General features: G+C 42.6%; 3 protein-coding genes across 4 annotated transcripts; all 3 read left to right on the forward strand.

Moving 5' to 3' along the window:
- mob3c (MOB kinase activator 3C) lies at positions 1–5,191 on the forward strand. The gene is made up of 4 exons (XM_083969683.1): positions 1–235; positions 2,022–2,634; positions 3,842–4,044; positions 4,851–5,191. The coding sequence occupies exons 2-4, from the start codon at positions 2,217–2,219 to the stop codon at positions 4,878–4,880; spliced, it is 651 nt and encodes a 216-aa protein (XP_083825809.1). The 5' UTR covers positions 1–235; positions 2,022–2,216; the 3' UTR covers positions 4,881–5,191.
- Positions 5,192–5,843: 652 nt separating this feature from the next.
- mknk1 (MAPK interacting serine/threonine kinase 1) lies at positions 5,844–12,760 on the forward strand. Of its 2 annotated transcripts, XM_083969479.1 has the most exons (14): positions 5,844–5,998; positions 6,702–6,764; positions 7,261–7,363; positions 7,466–7,564; positions 7,676–7,773; positions 7,908–7,987; positions 8,085–8,158; positions 8,262–8,366; positions 8,460–8,515; positions 8,624–8,719; positions 8,819–9,013; positions 9,854–10,018; positions 10,177–10,220; positions 11,425–12,760. In XM_083969479.1, exons 2-14 carry the CDS (start codon positions 6,711–6,713, stop codon positions 11,642–11,644), a joined length of 1,389 nt encoding a protein of 462 aa, XP_083825605.1. In that variant the 5' UTR covers positions 5,844–5,998; positions 6,702–6,710; the 3' UTR covers positions 11,645–12,760. The 2 variants fall into 2 exon arrangements, with proteins under 2 accessions (XP_083825605.1, XP_083825604.1); XM_083969478.1 differs by having other exon boundaries at positions 8,262–8,515.
- Positions 12,761–14,573: 1,813 nt separating this feature from the next.
- LOC310985101 (transmembrane protein 275-like) lies at positions 14,574–15,180 on the forward strand (the record flags this gene model as incomplete). The annotated part of the gene is made up of 1 exon (XM_083970553.1): positions 14,574–15,180. One exon carries the CDS (start codon positions 14,574–14,576, stop codon positions 15,174–15,176), a length of 603 nt encoding a protein of 200 aa, XP_083826679.1. The 3' UTR covers positions 15,177–15,180.
- Between the last annotated feature and the right edge of the window lie 6,491 nt (positions 15,181–21,671).

Raw genomic sequence — 21,671 nt, forward strand, 5'->3', positions numbered from 1 at the left:
GCCAAACAACTTTTTCTCTCTTTACTGTGTTGCTGCCGAGTGAAGTTGGAGCCTCACGGTCTGTTAGTGGCCGGCAGGGAGGGAGAAGATCCAGAGGAGGCGAGAGGGGGGCAGAGCAGCTGGAGCTAACCTCCACGGGGAGTTTAAAGTCAGGAGATCCGACGCCCAAATCCTCCCTGAACTTCCCACAACTTTCCACTCAGTCCCAGACCCTCCACTGTAGGATTTAAGTCAGGTACAGTGCAGACAGCTTTTTCCATTCATCTCCTGTTTTTAATCTCTCTCTCTCTATGTCCTCTGCTCTGTCTGTTTTCTGCGACATGCAGCGTTTTATATGTAGAAGCTAGTGTTTGCTTTTTTGTGTCAGGGCTTTTCTAAGTTTGCAGTGTCAGAAAAACAACCTATAAAATCATCTGAGTATGCAGGGAGAGCAGCCAAGCTCAGTACGTGATCAGACACGCTTCAGACATGTTGAGGCTGTTCAGGCATGCAGAGGGACGTCAAGTGATCAAAATTAAAGTCTGTCTCATGTGCTGGACAAAAGTCCTCATTGTCTTCAGTGTCCAAGTTAAATGTTTGGATGAAAGTGTGTCTCCCTGAGTTTGAGGAGAGAATGAAGCATTGAAACTTTGAGCTTTTCTCACAAGCCCTTTTGTTATGGACTAATTCAAAGTTATCTCATGACCACGTATTCATGCTCCCCCAGTGGTGAGTTTTGAGCTGAGATCAGGCTGCCTGTGGAAGCTGGTGGAAAGTAAAAGTACCCCTCTCATATATCAAATGCTGCCTGCAGTTTAAATCTTCACCGTTTATTCAAATGAACTCACAGGGTGAAGAGAAACCAGCAAAACTACGAGTTCAGCAGACACGTGAGAGGTCTGAATTTTTTTTCACAACAAATAGCCATATCAGTGTTTGGTCTACAGAGTAAGCACAGATGATGGTGCAGAGACAGAAACTTCTACTAAGTTGTGTCACAGAAAAGCAAAACACAGGAAATGTTAAGACTGGCAGTTCACAAAGAGACTTGAGACACAAATGCGGATATTGTATCATGTTGCAACCACAGTCACTTGAATGTGACTTCACTTCAAATCTCTGGGGGCATAAAGCTTTAATCCTACAAAGTCCTGAATGGAAACAGGCAAGGGAATGGAGAGTTGCCAGTGTTACTCAATGAAATTCAACCCTTCTAATTCAATAACGTGCCTACCTTTATTTCTTAAACACCGTACACCCTATTTCTAGACAATAACCTACTCAGTTAATACTCAAATGCTAACATTTAGGTTTTATTATCATAACAATGAAGGCATGGGCTTGTACTCAGGGAGGTCCCACCCCTAATCAGTGTATCTGCCAAAGAGTTAATAGCCAGCACTAATCTATTGGTTGTGTGTCATATCCCAAGACTCATTTCCCAAGGGAGGGGCTGGTGGTCTGTTTCCCATCAGTTGTCATGTTCAGTGTCAGCTTTTTCCCTTTCATCTACTTCTATAAACCACAGTGCTCTCGAAGGGAGTCAAAGTGGCATTTCCGAGCAATAGAGACCATTGGACATTTTCTCTCAGGTTGCTTCCAAAATCCACTTTCGTTTTTAGTGAGTCACAGCATGCCATTCATTTTCTGAATTATGCTTGACTCTAGTGGCCTGGTTTTTGCCACAACTGACTGAAACAGTTGCTATTTTTATCACTGGATGCCACTGAAAATCTTGTGATAAGGTCACTGTGGTCACGCAGAGCAGCGGATGCAATAACTGCACATTTGAGATGAACTCTCTGGTTTGTTTTACAGGGGTAATAAAGACTTTGGCCTACATGAGTCAATTGAATTACCTTTTTCTTTGAAGATGTTTCACTTGTGAATTTTGATTAATTTCCTATAGGGCGTTCTTTGTTGATAATTTGACAATGGGATGGGTGGTTTTGTAGCTATAGTTCTGATGTTTTGGTGACTGATAAGGCGGTGAATTGACAGGAAAAGAATTAGCAGACTTCTCTTGTTTTTCTGTCTCACAGGAACGTCCCACCATCTGAAAACAAGAGCTCCTGGCTATCTTTGCATGACAGATGCTGACCCCTGTCTGACCTAATTTCAGAGCTGAAACCAGCCTGGTTCCCTCTCTCAGGAAGGTCACACGCTATCACATTCAAAACTAATTATTATTCTGGAGAGCTCATTCCCCGCTTATCTCAGGGGAAACGACCAAGTCAATGGCGTTGTGTCTTGGACAAGTGTTCAGCAAAGACAGAACATTCAGGCCAAGGAAGCGGTTTGAGCCAGGCACCCAGCGATTTGAACTCTACAAGAAGGCCCAGGCCTCACTCAAGTCCGGTTTGGACCTCAGGAAAGTGGTTCAGCTCCCGGAGGGAGAGAATATCAACGATTGGATTGCTGTTCATGTGGTGGATTTCTTTAACAGGATCAACCTGATCTATGGCACGGTGAGCGAGTACTGCACCGAGCGCACGTGTCCCATCATGTCTGGGGGGCTGAGGTACGAGTACAGGTGGCAGGACGGCGACGACTACAAGAAACCCACCAAACTACCTGCTCTCAAGTACATGAACCTGCTGATGGACTGGATAGAGTCACTCATCAATAATGAAGACATCTTCCCCACCAGAGTAGGTGTGTGTGAGGTGTCTATAAATGAAGGCGTCAGTACTGAATGTGTAACCTGGTACATGATGGAGTGTGAGCTACACTGATGTTTTGCAGCATCAGTGCTGAAGAGCTGCACTGCTCTTCTTCATCAACATCGCAAATGGGATGATGAAGTTCAAGCAGAGGTTAATTAAACAGTAAGGTTGACATTTAGAGGTGCATAAGCAGTTGACTGTCATGTTATTTTATCTCAGAGCCAGATTGGACAATCAACATTTAATAGAGGTGAGAATTTCATCCATAAAGAAAGAGTGAGCTCAGAGGACAATTAGCACAGCAGTTAGCAAAATGGCTCTGTGGTTCTGGATAAATTAAGGCCTTCTTTGTGGACTTAGACACAGATGTGCAGGCAATTTAAATAATAACTTTCCCACAGTTGTGAACAGGTTTTAGTAGCTATTTGTCCTGGGTGTTTCCCTGCTGCTGTTTGTCCAATATGTGCACAATCCTCCCATGGCCCTGAGCAGGAGTAAACAGAAAATGGGGTAAACACATGACGTGTAACAATATGCTTGTGTACAGAGGTTCTCAAACTTCTTTCTTTGGCACACCCCTTATTGGTATGACGTTAATGTTAGTGATCTTACCGCTGCCAATGTTCAGGCTTAGCCAATTTTACATTTGTATCACAAGAATTAGACAAAGCATTATTACTTTTAGATATTAGTTTGAACTCTCTGATAGCTTGTTCATTACTTTTACAATTATTTACAATTTTTTCACAATCTGGATGTTAAGTTTCATAATTTCTGTTTTGCCAAATGAGATGATGATATGAAACCTTCCACCTTTGTCGGTTCTTCAACACAAAACCGTTTCACTGAGTTTGACTCACTTTTTTCAACTCTATCAACAGACACTTCATTTAATATAGTATTATTCAAACGGTTTGCATCATCGCCCACGCGGTGCAGGAGAGCAGGGTTCGAACCCCACCTGGGGTAGTCTGTACCGAACACAACGCAGAGGGCCAGATAACACTGGCTACATATGCAAATCAGATTAGTTAAGAAGACTGAGAAATGATTATACTTTACAGAGTGTTGTGTCTGCTGAATGATTGGTTTCAGTTGAAAAAAATGAAAGGTCTTGTCTCAAATCTACAATCAAAGGGTTTTTCAGGTGAAAGCCTTTACATTTCTGTAACACTCATCTCCCTTCTTTGCTCCAGGTGTACCTTTCCCCAAGAACTTCCAGCAGGTGTGCAAGAAGATCCTGAGCCGTCTCTTCAGAGTCTTTGTGCATGTTTACATCCATCACTTTGACAGCGTCTGCAGCATGGGTGCAGAGGCCCACATCAATACCTGCTACAAGCACTACTACTACTTCATCTCGGAGTTCAACCTCATTGATCACTCTGAACTGGAGCCCCTGGTGAGATGATGGTGTGACCTCAGATGTGTCAGGGTGAAGTGAGAGGGAGCAGGAGAGGATCAGATAGATGCTTTCTAATGGGAGAGCTGTCAGTGTCACTTTCATGACTGTCAATCTGGCAGAAAATATCAGCCATCTTGTCGTCCATAACCTCGCTGTGATGCAGCATGCCTGATGAAGTTGACTTTTATCTTTATCTCATTGTGTTTTCCCTGTGAGTGCATGTGCAGTATGGAAATTTCCTCCTGAAGGTGCATGTGCCACATTATCGTTCAGTCTATTCGTGAACATATGAATCGTGTTCTCTCAAATATAATATTCATTTTCCACCACACAAGTTTCCTACTATGAAAGAAACTCATAACTGCTCTCTAGAAATGTATTTGGTTTGAAGCAATAGCCCACATAAGAGAAGTTTCTGACATTGTGTAGTCATAGTGTTTTTATAGTTGCTGCTTTTTTTTTTTTTTTTCCAACAAAGGGACCATCATCACATATGAGCTAATAGAGAATGGAGCTCCAAAAGGCTTCTATGGCTATCATTATGTTGCTTGGGCTGTGTAATTCTCCCTGCACAGACAAATATGGAGACATTTATGTCAACACACCAGAGAAAAGATAAACCTTGTAAACAGACCCTATTTTTATTGTCTTGCTGTTATCAGTCCTATAGGCAGGATATGTTTCTTTCTCACAATAAGACAATTACATTCCTTATTTTGAAATTGTAGATTACATTTCATCAACAATCATTCATTGCATAAGTAAGATGTGTTAAACATGTCTTTTGTTTTCTTCTCCTGCAGAAAGAGATGACAGAGAAGATATGCAATTAAACAAAACATGGACAAAGGAGTTTACATTCTGACGTTACCTGAGCCCCGTGAGAAAACACCAGCATCGAAACAATCAAAACGAAGAGCAATTTTACAAAAAGTGGACAGGTCCAAATACGTGCCACACTTCTTCAGATTGGTGGCACTGTACCTTCCCAGATGTTTCTACTTAAAGTAGTTCTGGCGCTGTGATGCCATCATTGTAGGACTTTGTATTGCTTTATAATAATACATCTCCTGTACGTATCATTTTTCTTTATTCCTGCATGTATGTTTATGTCTGACCTTTTATATATGTTTTGATATACAGTGTTGAGTCTTATTTTGATGAATGGAAGTATGTATTTTATTTGATGTGTTTTTCTTGTTCAAAATTGTTCCAAGCATGGAAAAGTATGAAGAAATGGTCTAAAAATTACTAATGACTGCATAATGTGTGTTTTTCTAATGTCGTATGTCGTGCATTACACAAAAATACTCAGGCACATCATTATTTTGTTTTAATACTGGATATTAACTCTTTATGGCAGAAATTATATATATATATATATATATATATATATATATATATATATATATATATATATATATATATATATATATATATATATATATATATATATAGCTACACACTATGCACATTATGCTGAAATCCACACAGTTCCTACACAGTTCCAGGGCCAAAACCAACATAATATTAAGGCAAATTACACAATGTAAAGTCTCTAAGACAGAATAATGAAAATGATGAAATACTGCAGGTATGTGGCGTCTGCTATACTTCCTTCAGCCAGTGCTGATGTGCCAAAACTCAGAGCCCTGACACACATGTGTAAATAAAACCTCCTCATCACACACACAACAAAAATCCCCTCTACGTGGAGTGGGGTGTGGCAGGGAGCAGCAGAGCCGAGTGACGTAGAGGTGGCAGCCTCATTCCCGACCAATAGGAGAAGGAGGAACGGACGAAGGGGCGGGGCTAGTGACTGTTTATGTGTTTTCCCGCCCTGTGCGTCACCGACTGTCTGGCTGATGGATCTCAGCTAGCAATGGATGCTTACATCAGCTGGCAGAGGCTTTGACAGACGGGACCTGGCTGGTTTGGACACAGAGTCCAGGTTAGGATACCTATTTTCTTTGCATGTAAACCTTTAAACGCTACTACCTTACGGGTGTTTGTATCCAGACCATAGACTGTGGCGAACGGACGTTTAACGGTACGACGAGCTAGCTCCCGTTAGCTACCTGTGGCTAACGACAACAATAACGTCGGGTTGCTCCATTAACCCAAACTCTAACTTTTTTTAAAACCTAAATCGCCTGGTTAATCTTTTATCTATTGTCCTATCTCTGTGACAAACCATTTCATTTGTAGAACTGATTAAAAACGTTGAGTAACGACGTGGCTATTTTTAGCTGCAGTCGTGGATGGTTGTAATTAACCACCGACATTAACACGGAGCTAAATATATACGTTAACGTCAGTATCACCTTGAGCTTTTATATCGTGAGATAGTGTTTTAACAGCAGTTCAGTGCAAACACTTACCTTCTTAGCACAACGTCAGCTAACGTCAACAGACAGGACACGAAGGCTCTTTCATAGTAATAACCGCAACCAAAGTGAGATAAAAATGTGTCACTCGAGAGTAAGAGAAAGAGGAAATATGTGTTTTCCTGTACACGCCAAGTCAACCCAGGGAAGTTGATGGACCTGTGTGTGTGTGTGTGTGTGTGTGTGGTTTTTCATTTATGAATATTTATGCCTGTGCTGACGCAGTTTGTTCCAGACTAGCTGAATATTTGTTATGTGCTCTCTCAGTTGGCAGATATGGTGAGGCACAGCGTGATGGCGGAGCTGCAAGCCTTCCAGCACTCTCTCCAGGTAAGAGCTCAACTATTATCACTGGGGATTTCAAAACCTCTAACTTCCTGAAACACGTTGTGTCAGATAGACCATCAAGTTGCCAGAAAATGGCACACACACACACACACACTGGAGGTCATCTACACTGAAACAGAAGTTTCATCACTCTCTCTGTGAGTCATGTACTGTGACTACCGGTAGTCGTGTGACTGCTTCTGGTAATGTCCAGGGAGAGATAAGGGCGGCAGTTGTGCTTTACTGTATTATCATCAGCCCACTGTTTTGGCAGGTTGCCAAAAGAAAGGATAGACAGTAAGGCTGTAGTAGTAGTCTTGTGACCATCATGTTTACAGTGGTTCATTTTTGTGTGTGTTTCCACCTGCTGGATTGTAAACGTTGTCAACAAAGTGGCAGGATTATGTAGCTCTTCTCGTGCTTACTCTACCATACAACCAACAATCTCTCTGACTAAACTTTCCCTCCCTCTGCGCCCCCTCGGCTGTGACTGTTACAGGGCAACTCCCTGGCTTTTGGCCAAGTAGGGCAGAGCTATGGTGCAACTCCGGAGAATGGTATCTCCACAGAGGAAAGACGGCACCTTTCCCAAGGCCAAGCAGGTACAATGATTTAATTACAGAGAACAGCCTATTGTGGTTGCAGCGTACGTGCTGTGAATGCTCATTTTGCTTCCTGCTTTTGATTCCTCTATTTTGCAACAGATTTTGAGAAAAGCCAGCCAGTGAACATCCCAGATGCAGCTAAAAGAAAGAAGAAGAAGAGAACAAGAGCAACAGACAGCTCCACTGGGACTTTTGATGGTAATAAAACTCAGATTATTGTGGGATTTTAATGGGGGAAAAAAGGAAAACATCTACCATCTACTACCTGGTAAGCACTTTCTCCACACTCATATCTATTTTTTTCCCCAGACCTCTACAAGCTGACAGATGAGGTGCTTGGTCAGGGAGCATATGCCAAAGTTCAAGGATGCATTAGCCTGCAAAATGGGCAGGAGTTTGCTGTGAAGGTGAGTTGGGGTCAGATTACACACTTCTTTACAGCCACACTCTGTTAACTAAGTTAAGATAAGCAGTTAACTAAAATATTCAGGGGATAAGGATAAATAATATAGTAACAACTTGTCTGTTTTTGTTGATAAAGATCATAGAAAAAAGTGCCGGACACAGCCGCAGCCGGGTCTTTCGAGAGGTGGAGACACTCTACCAATGTCAAGGAAACAAGTGAGTACATTTAGTCAGAGACCTTTTCAAATAAAATCAAATTATAATAACACAGGGGGAAACAGAGTCTTATCAGCTGGAAAATATCTTGTTCCAGGAATATTTTGGAACTGATCCAGTTTTTTGAGGACAGCTCATGTTTTTATCTGGTCTTTGAAAAGCTGCGTGGAGGTAGGTATATTTGACTATCCCACCAGTTGCGATGTCCTTGTACACAAAGCTGTTTGTGTACATGAAGCAATTGATGATGACTCATACTCTTCTCTTCCCTCAGGCTCCATTCTCACACACATCCAGAACCGAAAGCACTTTGATGAGCTGGAGGCCAGTAAGGTGGTCAGGGATATTGCCCAAGCGCTTGACTTCTTACACACTAAGGGTAGGTCACAGAAGTCAACAGGTTTTCTACCAAAGTCCGAAATGAAAGATTCTGTTTTTCATTTCCTCACGATGTCAATGTGCTTTTCTACAGGCATTGCCCATAGAGACCTTAAGCTGGAGAACATCCTTTGTGAGTACACTGATCAGGTAAGTGGGCGATGCAAAAGACAGGAAGCTCTGAGAAAGACACTAGTTACTCATAAAGCTATTGAGTTAAACAGTGTGATGATGTCTTTCCTCCATCGTCCGGCTCAGGTGTCGCCAGTAAAGATCTGTGATTTTGACTTGGGAAGCGGAGTGAAGCTCAGCAGTGCCTGTACACCCATAACAACTCCAGAGCTCACCACACCGGTAACAGTCTACGCTTTAATTCACCGTAGACACACAAACATAATTAATCTAATGGAGAACAGTTATTTGACTTATTTTTTTGTTGTTGCCCTCTCTCAGTGTGGCTCAGCCGAGTACATGGCTCCAGAAGTAGTGGAAGTGTTCACCGATGAAGCCTCCTTCTATGACAAGCGCTGTGACCTTTGGAGCCTCGGGGTCATTCTGTACATCCTGCTGAGCGGCAGCCCCCCTTTCATCGGCCATTGTGGCACCGACTGTGGATGGGATCGAGGAGAAACCTGCAGAACCTGCCAGGTAGCCCTTACCTTATCAGCCTCGGCACGGACTCGGTGTCCTTATCGCTTCACACAGCCATAAACGTTCTTACCACAGTGTTCCCAGAACAAAGGGACAGTGTGCTTCCTCTCTTGTCACCCTCTATCACCAAGATACAATTTGAACCGACAACATGAAAGTGTTTGTGTTTTGTAGCAGTAGCCAATGATTTGTGCTGTAAAATCTTCCCATAAGCCCCTTTTCCACGAGTTTAAAAACTTGCTAAGACCCACTAACATCTGGCCTGTGCCAGCAATGCAGGTTACATGCGTTCACACCCTAGTCAAATGATTTATTACTATTTATGGCCTCTGCTCGGAACTGATGTAAACACACACAAGTAAGCACACTCTTTTTCCTGTTGTAATACAAAGACACTGTAGTCACACCTGTCCCCTGCCCAACACAGTGCTGTTAAACCAGAAACACTGCTGTTACACTGTACACACACAATCACCAACTAAAGTGTCATACATGGAGGCTCTGACACTTTTACAGGTCACATGACATGTGACAGATCTGTTGACCAGTTTGCACGGTGGCTATCAGCTCCGTAAATGCCTGTGATGACATTGCTCCCTACAGTTGCGTCAGAACAGTTCTTCCTTTCATCACTGGTATTACTATCTGGGCACTTTGATCATCATTTGCAAATTTCTTCCTGAAACAATGACTGACTCTGTTTTTAAATAGCCTTCACCTACAGGCACCACATTTTTGGGCGGAGAATGTTTACTTTTTTCACCACAAATGACAACAACAAACGCACACTGACGTCTGAACAGTTTGACAGGACATTGTGTAATCCTCTCTCCTCAGAGCAACCTGTTTGAGAGCATCCAGCAGGGCAAGTATGAGTTTCCAGACAAGGACTGGGCTCACATCACAGCAGGGGCCAAGGATCTCATATCCAAGCTGTTGGTCCGAGATGCCACCCTGCGCCTCAGTGCTGCTCAGGTCCTCAAGCACCCTTGGGTGCAGGGGGTGGGTATCATTACATCTATACACTGCAGTAGCTGATTTGGTATTCTAGTCTTGTCTCTATACAAGACCATAATGATTCTTCCACTGTTCTGTTTAATTTCAGTGCACAATTCAGGTAAATTATTCCCCTCCTTTTTTCTTTTTTTCTTTTTTTACAGAACGCTCCAGAGAGAGGTCTTCCAACTCCTCATGTCCTACAGAGGTATGACAGAGTTTAGAAAGTCAAGTCAAAAGTATTATGAAGTTAATAAGGTGCTTCAAAAAAAAGGAATGTTAAGATAAGTAAATTCACATTAAAGCAAAAGCACATTTTGGTATCTGTGCACCTTGGCGCCCCGGTGGCACTCTTAGAAACGAGACAGAATACATTATCATACGTTATAGGTGTTAGAGCTAGTTTCAGTCATGGCCAATCACATTCACTACTTTCATCCCCTTAAAACATGGTTTCTAATGTAGATTTTTTTTTCTTGGAGGAATTTTAGTTTAGTAAAAGTTTCTTTTTTGATTTATCTACTTTTTAATTCATTTTGGTCACTTCCTTGTGAGATTTGTCTGTCATCACATTGATTTATAACCATATCCAATTCAGTACTACTGCATGAACACAGTATTTTATATTTCTTGAATTTTACTTCATTTGTTTTGTTCATACAAACAAAAATCTGACTGAATCGACTGAAGCTTTTCTGGTTAATATTTATATTGTGATTTAAACATTATCCAGGGAATGAGTAACAAACCCTTAGGATTGTCTCAGATTTTGAGAGCACAAAGGTTGCTGCACTAGTTAGTAGTTATACCCTTATACAGTTATTGGCCTCAGAATCTTTTTTTCATTTTTTTAATGACATGAACCCATTTAGTTAATTTCCTGTACTGCTAGGAGCGCCCAATTTTATCAAATTAAAAAATTGTAACTTTTAAATCCAGTTATCAGTGTTTAGTTAGAGGCTACAATTATAAACAGAGAGTGTCCCTTTCTGTGCTGCAGTTGAGCAGAGTTTTCACATGTGACCACAGGAGAGTTGAGTGATGAGGCAAATGCAGTAACGCTGGTGTCCAGGCTAAAAAGTGAATGCACCTATTTGACAGAATTTGGATTTAAACCCAACAGAGAAACTAAACTGAGCATTTGATGATAAATGCTCAATAATAAAAGTCATTTATGGCACCAAGATAGCAGTGCGTCATTAGATGATCATCACCGCACCCCGTGGTGCTGTGCCTCTCCTCTCAGTGGGGTGTACAGCGAGTCACCAAGATGCTAAACTGTTGATGGTGAGGAAATGGTCTGCAGAAGAATACCAGTGCACAGATAATGAAGAATTAAAAAGTGTATGAAACGCAGTTTAAAAACAGTCGGCTTTGTCTTAAATCCTTCTCCGTCTCCTTTGCTCTTACAGGAACAGCAGCACCAAAGACCTGACCCAGTTTGCAGCAGAAGCCATCGCCTTTAACCGGCAGCTATCCCAGCACGACGAGCAGCAGGAGGACGTCGGAGCGGTCGTTTGCTCCATGAGGCTCTCTCCTCCGTCCAACTCCAGGCTGGCACGTCGACGGGCGCAGTCCAACGCTCTGCGCACCAGGGACTTCGCACCTGCTTCAGACGACCTTGCAGCCTGAGGGACTAGTACAAGCCCCCTTTGTCATGTTCTCGGACAGATTTTTAACCTCTACCTGCTCTTTCTGCGTGTGTGTGTGTGTGTGTGTATTGTTTGGACAGGGAGCTTTGTAGGATCAGCCACACATTATCAGAAATGACCAACTGTTCCTGGTGTTAAAGCTCTTTCCCATGGCCAGTAATCTTATCACGCAGACAGAGTTTGAGCACCAAGGGGATGGTTAATCCTTGGCTACCACCTACTAATTGAAAAAGTAGTTGAAACTCCTGAGATTTGTCCAGGCGTTGTTTTATGCTGCCTCGGTTTTAAACTAAGACTTTTTCATTTGAGAGACGCTTTGAGTCACACAGTATAAATTCACATGTAGTGTATTAATAATCACCCCAAAACGGCAGTTTATATGACGATATCCAGTCAGTACATATCATTATCAACACAGCATTACATAGGTCCAGCACAGGTTTTGCAGCTGTTGCTGCCCTAATGCAATATTATGTAATTTTTTAGCTTGAGCTTTTTTCTCATTGTCCAACTGTGAATTGATATTTTATTTAAATGCTTATTATTGCTTCCCTGCCACTGAAGGAAAGGAATGATCTGTCTTTTAGTATTTTAAGTGCGTATGTGATTTGACGCGTGTGTGGATGTATGTGGTTTAGATGATAAATATGGACTACACTTAGAGCAGGATGGGCTTTTGTCCCATTTCTCCTGCATACTTAGGTCATCCTGGTCTTGTCTGGTGTTTTTAAAAGAGCCTAGGCAGAGCTTAGAGAAAGTGCAGGAATCTGAATGGATACGTAATTAGCTTAGAGAAAGACCCTCTGTTTAGACTCTTTATTTTATTTTCATTTCTAGCTTTCAGAGCAACACAAGCTACCTGTAGCACAGATGTACTTTAAAATGAGTCACTTATTTATTTTAAAGGGAAATATAGATTTTTTAAATTTTTTCTTTCGTCCAACAATGTGAATTTGACACCTAAATACTTATTTTCAAAGAGGATTTAACAACTTTCTTTTTAATCCTCATTCGAGTTCGCAACGTTACCTCAAGCTTTTATTTTCCCAAATGTTTGAACGTTTGTACTGTAAAAAAAAAAAAAAAAAAGGAAAGAGGGAGATAAAGGAACACCGACCCAAAAAGAGTTTCTTAATAGGTGTCTTATTAATTTGATATTACTGAGTGTTTTCGGTCAGAATGACTTGATGTGAGAATTTGAATTGTTTAGGTGATATGTATAGTAGGTGAAGAGAGTGAGAGAGGTTTTATGAGTAGTTGATGTTACACTTGATAGTGAGATAAAGGAGATTCCATACTGGTGTTGAAGGGATTTATTTTTATACAAGTATAGTATATTGTTCAGTTTTGTATTTTCGGTTCTGTGAATGTGCCTATTGAAACAATGATGGACGTACTAAGCTTAAACTTCTGTCTTTGATTTTCTGGTCCATCAATTTGCTGTTATACACTTTGTGATTTTGATCCCTTTTATTTTTATATATATATTACGAAAGAAATAGTTTTTTTTTCTTCTTTTTTTTTATTTGTTTCATTCATTGAGGACCCAGTCTGTGTTTGCTGGGGGTCACAGTGACAGTCTATCAATTCTATTTCCCCCTAACTGTTAATTTTATGTGTTACCCGCTAAAAAGCATGTCCCCTTATTTCACACTGTTGCCATGGACACCCCATCCCTATAGCAACTAAGGGACTTCATAGGCTGGCAGGAACTGACAGGGATTTGCTCTAAGCGTATACACCCATTAGGAAACAACCACTCTCTATGGTACAGCCCCCTCACTCCCATTAGGAATCATATAAGCACTTGTTTGTTTCCCCCCCATCAACTTGTAATAACATCAAATGATACACAGTAATTGGTATGCAATTATTGAGGGCCATTGAAATTAGTCTCTTATGGGGTCTTATGCTTAGTGCACTCAATCTGGAGCATATTTTCATTGGTATGCTGTGTTCTCAATAAAAAGATCCTTAACATCCTGTCACGTGTGATCTGTGTGATACAACTCAAACTGTTTGTTCGCCGCTAATTCACTGCAGGTTTACTCAGGGGTTATGATGAGTAAATGTGGGTCAGTTGTGGTCCTTTTGTGTGTGAAGATGGAGAGGACCGCTGTGACAGGAAGAGGGTGTGATGAACCTGCCCACACACTGACCAGATAGCTTTGCTGCTCTGACAGAAGCTGTGTCCTTGTTGCTTGAAAAGCTGAAGTGTGGTGGAGCTGTGTGTGCTTTTTTTGTAGAGTAGAAAAGTAGAAGAGAAAGAGAAGGAAGCAGAAGTAACAATGACTCAGACCCTGGATCCTCCTCACATACCCACTGATTTCTGAGATCATCTCCGTGTGTCACATGTTGATGACAAAACTTAGATCAGAAGCTGCCTTGATTGGACCAGGAGTTTAAAACAGCTCCACAGCGCCGCCAGTGGCCCATCCTCATTATAACCTGTAGTGTTTGAGCGGCGGCAGCAGCGCGGCAGCAGCAGTCCACTGTGTTGTTCACCTGCTGCAGAGAGGAAGACCACGAGCAACTCCACACACGGTGCAAAGACGGAGAAACACTGAACTGGATTATGCGTCTGATCTAATGTAAGTGACACTGAGAACGGATCATTATCATGTTGTCAGGTTTTCTGTGCCAGTCTAGCAGGCAGCAGGAAAACGTGATTTTAGATCTGCTTTAGTTTTGCTACTCAATTAGGAAGAATAGTTGTACTACTCTGGTGATGCCTCATCCTTAAAATCTTCTGTTTTTGCTGTTGGAAATGAATTGATAATGACATAATAATCATAAGTTTGTATTAATTTCTAAGTTATTTTGTTTTAATTTCTTGCCACTTCTCATCCTCTCTTACAGGTGATGAGTTCAGTGATCAGCAGGTCATCTGATCTCCATCTCCATGAGACATGGTGCTGCCTGAGAAAACCTCCAGACCATCTGCTCACAAGAAGGTCCAGAAGCAGCGCGCGCTGTGGCAGCAGAGCCTGCCCTCTCCGGCCCTGTGCTGCGCCTGTGGCCTGTGCATCATGCTGGCTGGCATCAACATCACCCTTGTGGGGGCGTTCGCCTTCGGCACCTTGATGCCCACTGGCAACCCCCCAATCATCATAGGTCCTCTCCTCCTGTTGATAGCCCTGGCGTTCTTCACGGCCTGCTGCGTGGTCAGCAGGAGACCCCCGGCCCACATGGCCCGCAAGGCCAAAGGGGGAGAGAAGTGGGGGCTGATGCGGATGGGTACGGCGGCGTTTGAGATGGAGACGAGTGAGCACACGCTGCAGGACACTACGGCCGTTCAGCTCAGCCCCACCAGCTCCCCCGGCTCCTCTCACAAGTCCAGCTCCAGCCACGGGGCCGACCCCCCGCCCGCCTGCCAGGACGGAGGCGGCGAGCTGCAACTATCAGAGATGTGTGGGAGAGGAGGAGACAACCCCACCTTGACCTCTGACAGCAAGGAGAGCGACCCCACAGAGATGCCGCCTCCTCCCCACAAGACTTCTTCCTCGACATAGCATGGCCTCCTGTTTCAGTGTATGGATGTTCTGTGCTGTTAAATGGAAGTGTCTTTTTATGATTGACAGGACTGGTTGGCATTTTCAAATCTAAAGCTGCAGACAAAATATCCTAACAAAAGCATGTAGTTGAAAATGTGTTGTGCAGAAGCCACCTCATGGGGTAACTTATTCAGTGTGTTGTTGAATGCTTATTGCTCATCCCTAGGATGTATATTAATTTGCCAGGAATAGAAACAGGAACAGGAGATGATACCTTAATCCAAGTGCCTGTTTGTGTGTTTCTTTTTTGCATAAAACATCCAGTTAAGGCCGATTATCCTGCATTCACGTCGTATGGATCAACTGTGGTTAGTGCTTGTCATCGTATACGTTGGGGAAAGAAGATGAGTGTGTCCTGCCAAGCTTCTTCTCTGAGTCACGAGACTGCTCCTTTTGACAGAAGTGCTGTTATTTATTTTTTCTCTCTTTAATGCTTGTATCAGCTGTGGCGCATGAGTGTGTGTAACCTTGAGCTGTGTTAAGATGGATATTCGTGAACAAATTAGTGTTTTACCTTCAGTGAATTTGTTTGTCATGTCGCAGTGACCATGGTTATAAGACTTATTAACGTTAATACGTGCCTCTGTCTATACATTTTCTAAATAAAGACGAGAGTTTGCTTGATTGTAAGTGACTGTCTGTGGCGTGTTTCTGTTGTCGGCCAACACAGCAAATTAATAACATGGGTTGTTGAGGATTCCCTTTGTGTATCATCCATAAAAGCAAAGCCATAAAAGACAACAGTACACATTTGCGGCTGGGGAAAAAAAAAAAAAAGGTGTGCAGCAGGTTGTGAAGATAATTCGACCGTTATCTGAGAAGAGCCGGCGGCCGCAGTGCAAACAGCTCCTCCCTAACATGTTGCCCATCACTTGGCATCTGACCCAACAGCTGCTGGCAGAGGCGAGGGTCCTGTTTACTCATCATTATACATCTGCTGTCCACAAACACAGCGAGACGCGGTGTGATCAGATCCCCGCACACAACTCAACCACTGGAAAAGATAACAGAACAGCCACCGCCTGCAGTTGTTAACATCTTACTGTGTGTGTGTGGATCGAGCTTTATGAATGGCAAGAGGCGTGGATGTCTGTATTCACAAATACAACTGCTAGCTAGTGTTTCTATAAAGAGGATGACATGTCTTGGCAACCTGTAGTCATTTTACTAAACTAGTAATGAGGTCATGCTGCTCTGAGTGCGTGCAGGATGGCACAGAGAAATAGATTTGGAGCTGAGTTGCTTCAACTGTGAGAAGGTTCCTGTAAATGAGCAGGTTTTATACAAACAATAAGCCCACACTGTTTCCCTTCCTGTCTTTGAGTGTAAATTGCACATAAGGATACATGAATAAGAAATGGTATGAGAGCTAAAACTGTAACTCAGGATTTCACCTCTCATTACTGATACATATTCAACTAATGAAACCAAACAAACCAAAATATCTAATCTTTCTTGTATGAAATGATATATGAATATATATTCATTTGATAATTTAGCGTCATATTTGTTGATATTATTGAAAAGCTGTGCATATAAAATATAATCTATAACTGTTTTTTTTGTTTGTTTTTACATACTATTACTACAATGTACTATATATTCTTATTCAAAAGCTGTTTCTATTTTATTCATCCTCCCTTTTTTCCTATTTGTATTGTATGATTTGCTGCTTATCTTAATGATACATGATTTCAGTATATACATGATGATGAATTGTTGTTGATCATCAGCTCCATGCTCTGCAGCTCTTCATCAGCAAAAGAAGAGGAAGAAGAGTCGGTACTGGAGTGTGTGGATGGACTTGGAGCTCTCACTCTGTCTCTCTCTCTCTCAAAAAAAGAGGCTCTGTCACCACAATAATGACAAAGGCACCTGTGAAAACTGAATATGTTGGAAAGCAGAACATGTCATTGCAGACCAAACTGAGGTTCTGACCCCTGCCCCTTCCTGGTGCTGTAGACTCATGGCATCCTTTCTCTGCCCCCACACCAACACAGTGCTGTGACAATAACCCTGCAGGTCTTTGCTCAACACAACACAAGCAATAGAAAAATAAGTAACAGTGGATGGCTTTGTCACCATATGTCAGCAGAAGTCTTATGAATCTGTGCACACAGTCAGAATGTCTTTATCCAGTAAGTCAGAAATTCATTTGGCACAGACTAGGCCTATGTCTCAATATTTATTGATTTCACCATACGCAAACTGGTATACATCAGCTAGAATCACAAATGTGATCATTTGTGAAGTTTCATTATGTGACTTTAAAAACAGATAGCCTATCCCAAAAGATTCCAGCTCCATTGATGAAGCCCAACACCCAGTCTTATGACTCCACCTTGTGGAGAGAAGACAGGAGCTTCATCAGAGCCCATGAAGAGCAACACAGCTGATGATGAATCCCTGTAGAGTAGTATGATATTGTATGTAAAACAATCATTCCCTCTGTTGTCTGCTGCTTCAAAACAAGAAACCATTTCAAGTGTAGCCTACAACTTTCCTCTTCCACCAGCCCTTAGTTCCTTCTCATTTTAACTAGCCTATGATATCCTTAAGTTATCAACATTTTTTAAACAGCAACTGTTGAGTTATAGTCATAATTAATATGTTGTTGTTAGAATCTCATTATTAAAGATACTGCTGCTATCAAAAAGTCAACTGACAGATCTCAGTCATTACAGTAAAAAAAAAAAAAAACAGCACAAGGTGATGACGCGCTGCTTTTCGTCACTAGAGGGCAGTGTCCCTCTGCTCTGAGGCAGCGGGAAAACGATCCCGTCCATTTCTCGGGTAAGTAAATTTGTTTGGGCTCAGTCTTTCTACTTTGATGAGATGTTGAATTATACTAGAGCCACTGATTTCCGCAAACTGCTACTGACTGCAGAATATGTCGTCTATAAAATGAGTTTTGCTCATTGTTGCTTTACTCGGACGCCTGGTCTTCACTCCCCTGAGTTTGACGCTATCAGCTTTTTTTCTGAGGAGAAAAAGTGTCTGTGCTCACCTTAAAAAACATGTGCAGGTTGACCTCGCACCATCACAACCAGTTAGTCCAGTGTGCAGCTTAAACATGTGCTAATGTGAAGACTTGAAAACATCCAGCAGCATAAACACAGCGAGCTGACTTTTTATTGACTTGAGCAATTCATATTTAAAATGGTAATAGCTACCGGTATGCACATCCAAAGGTTTTTGTTTTTTTCAATTAGAGAGAAAAAAGGGGTTAGAATTATTAAGTGAATGAAAAAATTAACATAAGACTGAAATTATTAGTAAAGGGATTTTTTTTTTATAAACATCTCAAAGGCCTCTATAAAAAAATCTGTTTTTGTCCAACACTATTAACTTACAAATCATAGTTCAAATTCAATGAAACAAATAAAATGATTAACAAATAAATACATTATTTGCAATGGAATAAAATGTCCATCTTCACTGATCAGCATCATTTCAGGTTAATGTTTATTACCTGCTAAATGAGAATGTTTCTTGATGTAGATGTTCCCAAACTCTTTGAAACAGAGGAAGTTTAATTGTTTCGTTTTGTTTTGTTTGTTGAATGAGTCACAGTTTATGCTTTCTCCTATTCAAAGTGTTTTGGCCTTGAATGCCTCACGGCCTCTAGCCGCACTTGTTCAAAGTGCCCGCCTGCGCTGCTCCGTCCTTGGGCCTCGTCCAGCCTCCAGCTCATTGTGTATCCGAAGAACACAGGCAGCGATCCTCCTGCGGCCCTGAGCCACAGCAGGTCATGTCTGAACCTCTGCCTGAAAAACACATTTCCCTCAGGTAATACACCACGCTCCCAGATAACTAGAAGATAGAACAATAGCAAGGTTGCTGTGTCTTTGACCTCGTCTGCGAACATAATCATCACCAAGGGGAGTGACCCCCCCCCAACCAACCCCGTGTTTCATACACACTGAACTTCCTATGCACAGGATGGGCATGCATACAGTTTCTGCCCCTGCATCTCTGAAGCTATTTGTCTTTCCATCCCTTTCTCAGTTGTTGAGTAGAACGGGCATTTAATATCCCACCTCCTGAAATGAAGCACCATTAATTTTATCCTTCTTTTCAGTTTGCAAAGTGTCCCTCCAAACAGCAGCCGCCTCGATCTAATTCCTAATGACTGTTGTGAGTGCTGACTCGGCTATTGTAAAACAAATGATATCTGTGTCTTGTTGGAATAATCCTAATCTATTTCAATGGAAGGGGGCCGCATTAAAATGACAAAAAAAATGGGGAGGGGGGCATATTTCCATCTCATGATAAATGTGCAAATGTCCACCAAAGCTGAATCAGACACCATATCCTAATGGCCTGATTGCTCGTTCATTTCTCGCCTCATTCTCTAGCAGCCCTGCTCCCTCCTTTTTAATGCGGAGCTGGTCATATTTTGTCCCAGATTAGTATAGACGCCGGCTGACAGTTGCCTCTGCTCAAGGTATTTAGCAGACATAATTCATTCATAGATCTAGAAGTGCTCCTATTTGTCATCCCCATTTTTTATGCTCAGCCTCTCCACCGTCGCTCATTCCTCTGGGTGGTGGTGGTGATGTGTGTGTGTGTGTGTGTGTGTGTCTCAGGGGAGATGAGGGCAGGGGCAGTTTTCAGCTGATGCATTAGCTGGCATATGCAAGCAATGAATTATCAAGGAGGTAAAGGAGTCAATTATCCACTCTTAAAGAGGGGCTGGGCCTGTGTGGCCTAGGGGCCCCTTTCCATATTTACCAAATCATTTCACAAAAAGGTACGTTGGGAGACCTAGGGAGGAGACGGTGAGCAGACAGCACACACACACACACACACACACACGGCCGCGCATACATGCATGGACACACACTTTCATTTATGACCCTTCTCCAGCTCAACCTTCCCGTCACTTTCCCTCCTGCACATGCTCAGTGCAGCCTCCTCTGTTAACAAGGACAAGCGGTGACGTTTCAGATCTGTATGGTAATAATCCATTTTATACACACCAACTCCTCAAACTGATTTGGACTGAGCTGGAATAGCCACGCCATGACCGTCAGCCATTTTGCCATGTCCCAATTCTCTCCCCTGACTCCCCTCAAATCAAAATGGGGCCCTGATTGACTGTGCCGCTCTGACTAATAGAGTGGATATGGTAAATGAAATACCCGGCACTTTCATTCCAAAGTCTCTTACCCCCTGTGTCCCCAGTCACTTTGCCATGACATATTTTCAGAGATTGAGCGGTCTATCCTGTTTTTGATGAGGACGGGCTGAGGCGAGGTGCACGCGGCGGTGACGGTGATGCCTCAGAGCAGCCGGGACCCTCGGACATGGACGGCCGAGCTGACGGGGCCTCTGGTGACTGACGGGGCTGACACTTAGGGAAATGAGGTCGTTAGACAGCATTATGAGTGGGCTGATAGCTTGGTAATGGGTTTTAACTTTGGAATTTAACACAGAAGCCCGTCGGGGATGGGTTTGACGTGCAGGCAGACAGGTGGGCTCCTCCAGAATAAAGAAGACAACTCTCAGGAGCATCAGGAAGGGGCTCGGGTGAGAGGGTGAGAAAAGGGACGAGGAAAGGGAGACAATGTCGGTAAGAGCATGGGAATCGCTCTAAAAATAAAGCACAGTGGACAGTGATCCTTTTTAACACAAGGAAATCAGAACAGCAGAGGAGTGACTTCACTTTGGATTCCTTTGGTTGTGAAACTTAAAAATAGCCTCCTCTGTCCAGATTGCTGTTCTTTCAAACTGTTTTAATCTGTTGGCACTCAAACACAAAAAGTACCAAATTCTAAAACAATGAACTATTTCACATCCTTTGTTATGTTTCGGAAAGGTTTATAATTTTGCACGCTGTATGCACACAGCTTCCAAGCTGCCTTGAGTCTTAAGAAAGGGCGTCTAAATTTAGCACATAATGATAAACTCTTAAGTTATAAGACATAGGCTAATGCGTAAGGGTGTTAAAACCAGTGGGATAGTTTAGTGGAGATTAAGGGACGTATCAAAGACTTGTGTAAAGCTCCATCAAGAGCTGTGCGGTTGTTTGGTGGGCATCTGCACATGCTTTAAAAAAAAAAAAAAGACGAAGAAGAAGGGGGGCAGGAGCGGCTCACAGAGCTGCCAGTGAGTGACTGATAATGTCTCAACATCACTCCCATTACTCCTTTTGGCTGTGCTGTGAAAACGAATGGTCCACTTTACTGCCGCCGTGGACCTCGCAGGTTCCGTTCAGGAGGAAGATTTAGGGGGGCATTATGGTCATCCAGCGCAGGGCAGGACAACTCACAGGAGAGGATGAAATGGATGAGGTGGGGTAGAATAATGGCAGCAGTTTCATTCATACCTCCTGACTTGGTTTGGGGAGGGATGAATCACGCTTGGCCTCTGTGAGGGGGTTACGGAGGGGAAAAAGAAGGTCAGGTTTCTATGGCGGGATTTTTCAGTGGAGCAGTAGATGAGGAGGGT

The sequence above is a fragment of the Trachurus trachurus genome, assembly GCF_905171665.1.
Source record: "Trachurus trachurus genome assembly, chromosome: 4".
Classification (NCBI taxonomy): domain Eukaryota; kingdom Metazoa; phylum Chordata; class Actinopteri; order Carangiformes; family Carangidae; genus Trachurus; species Trachurus trachurus.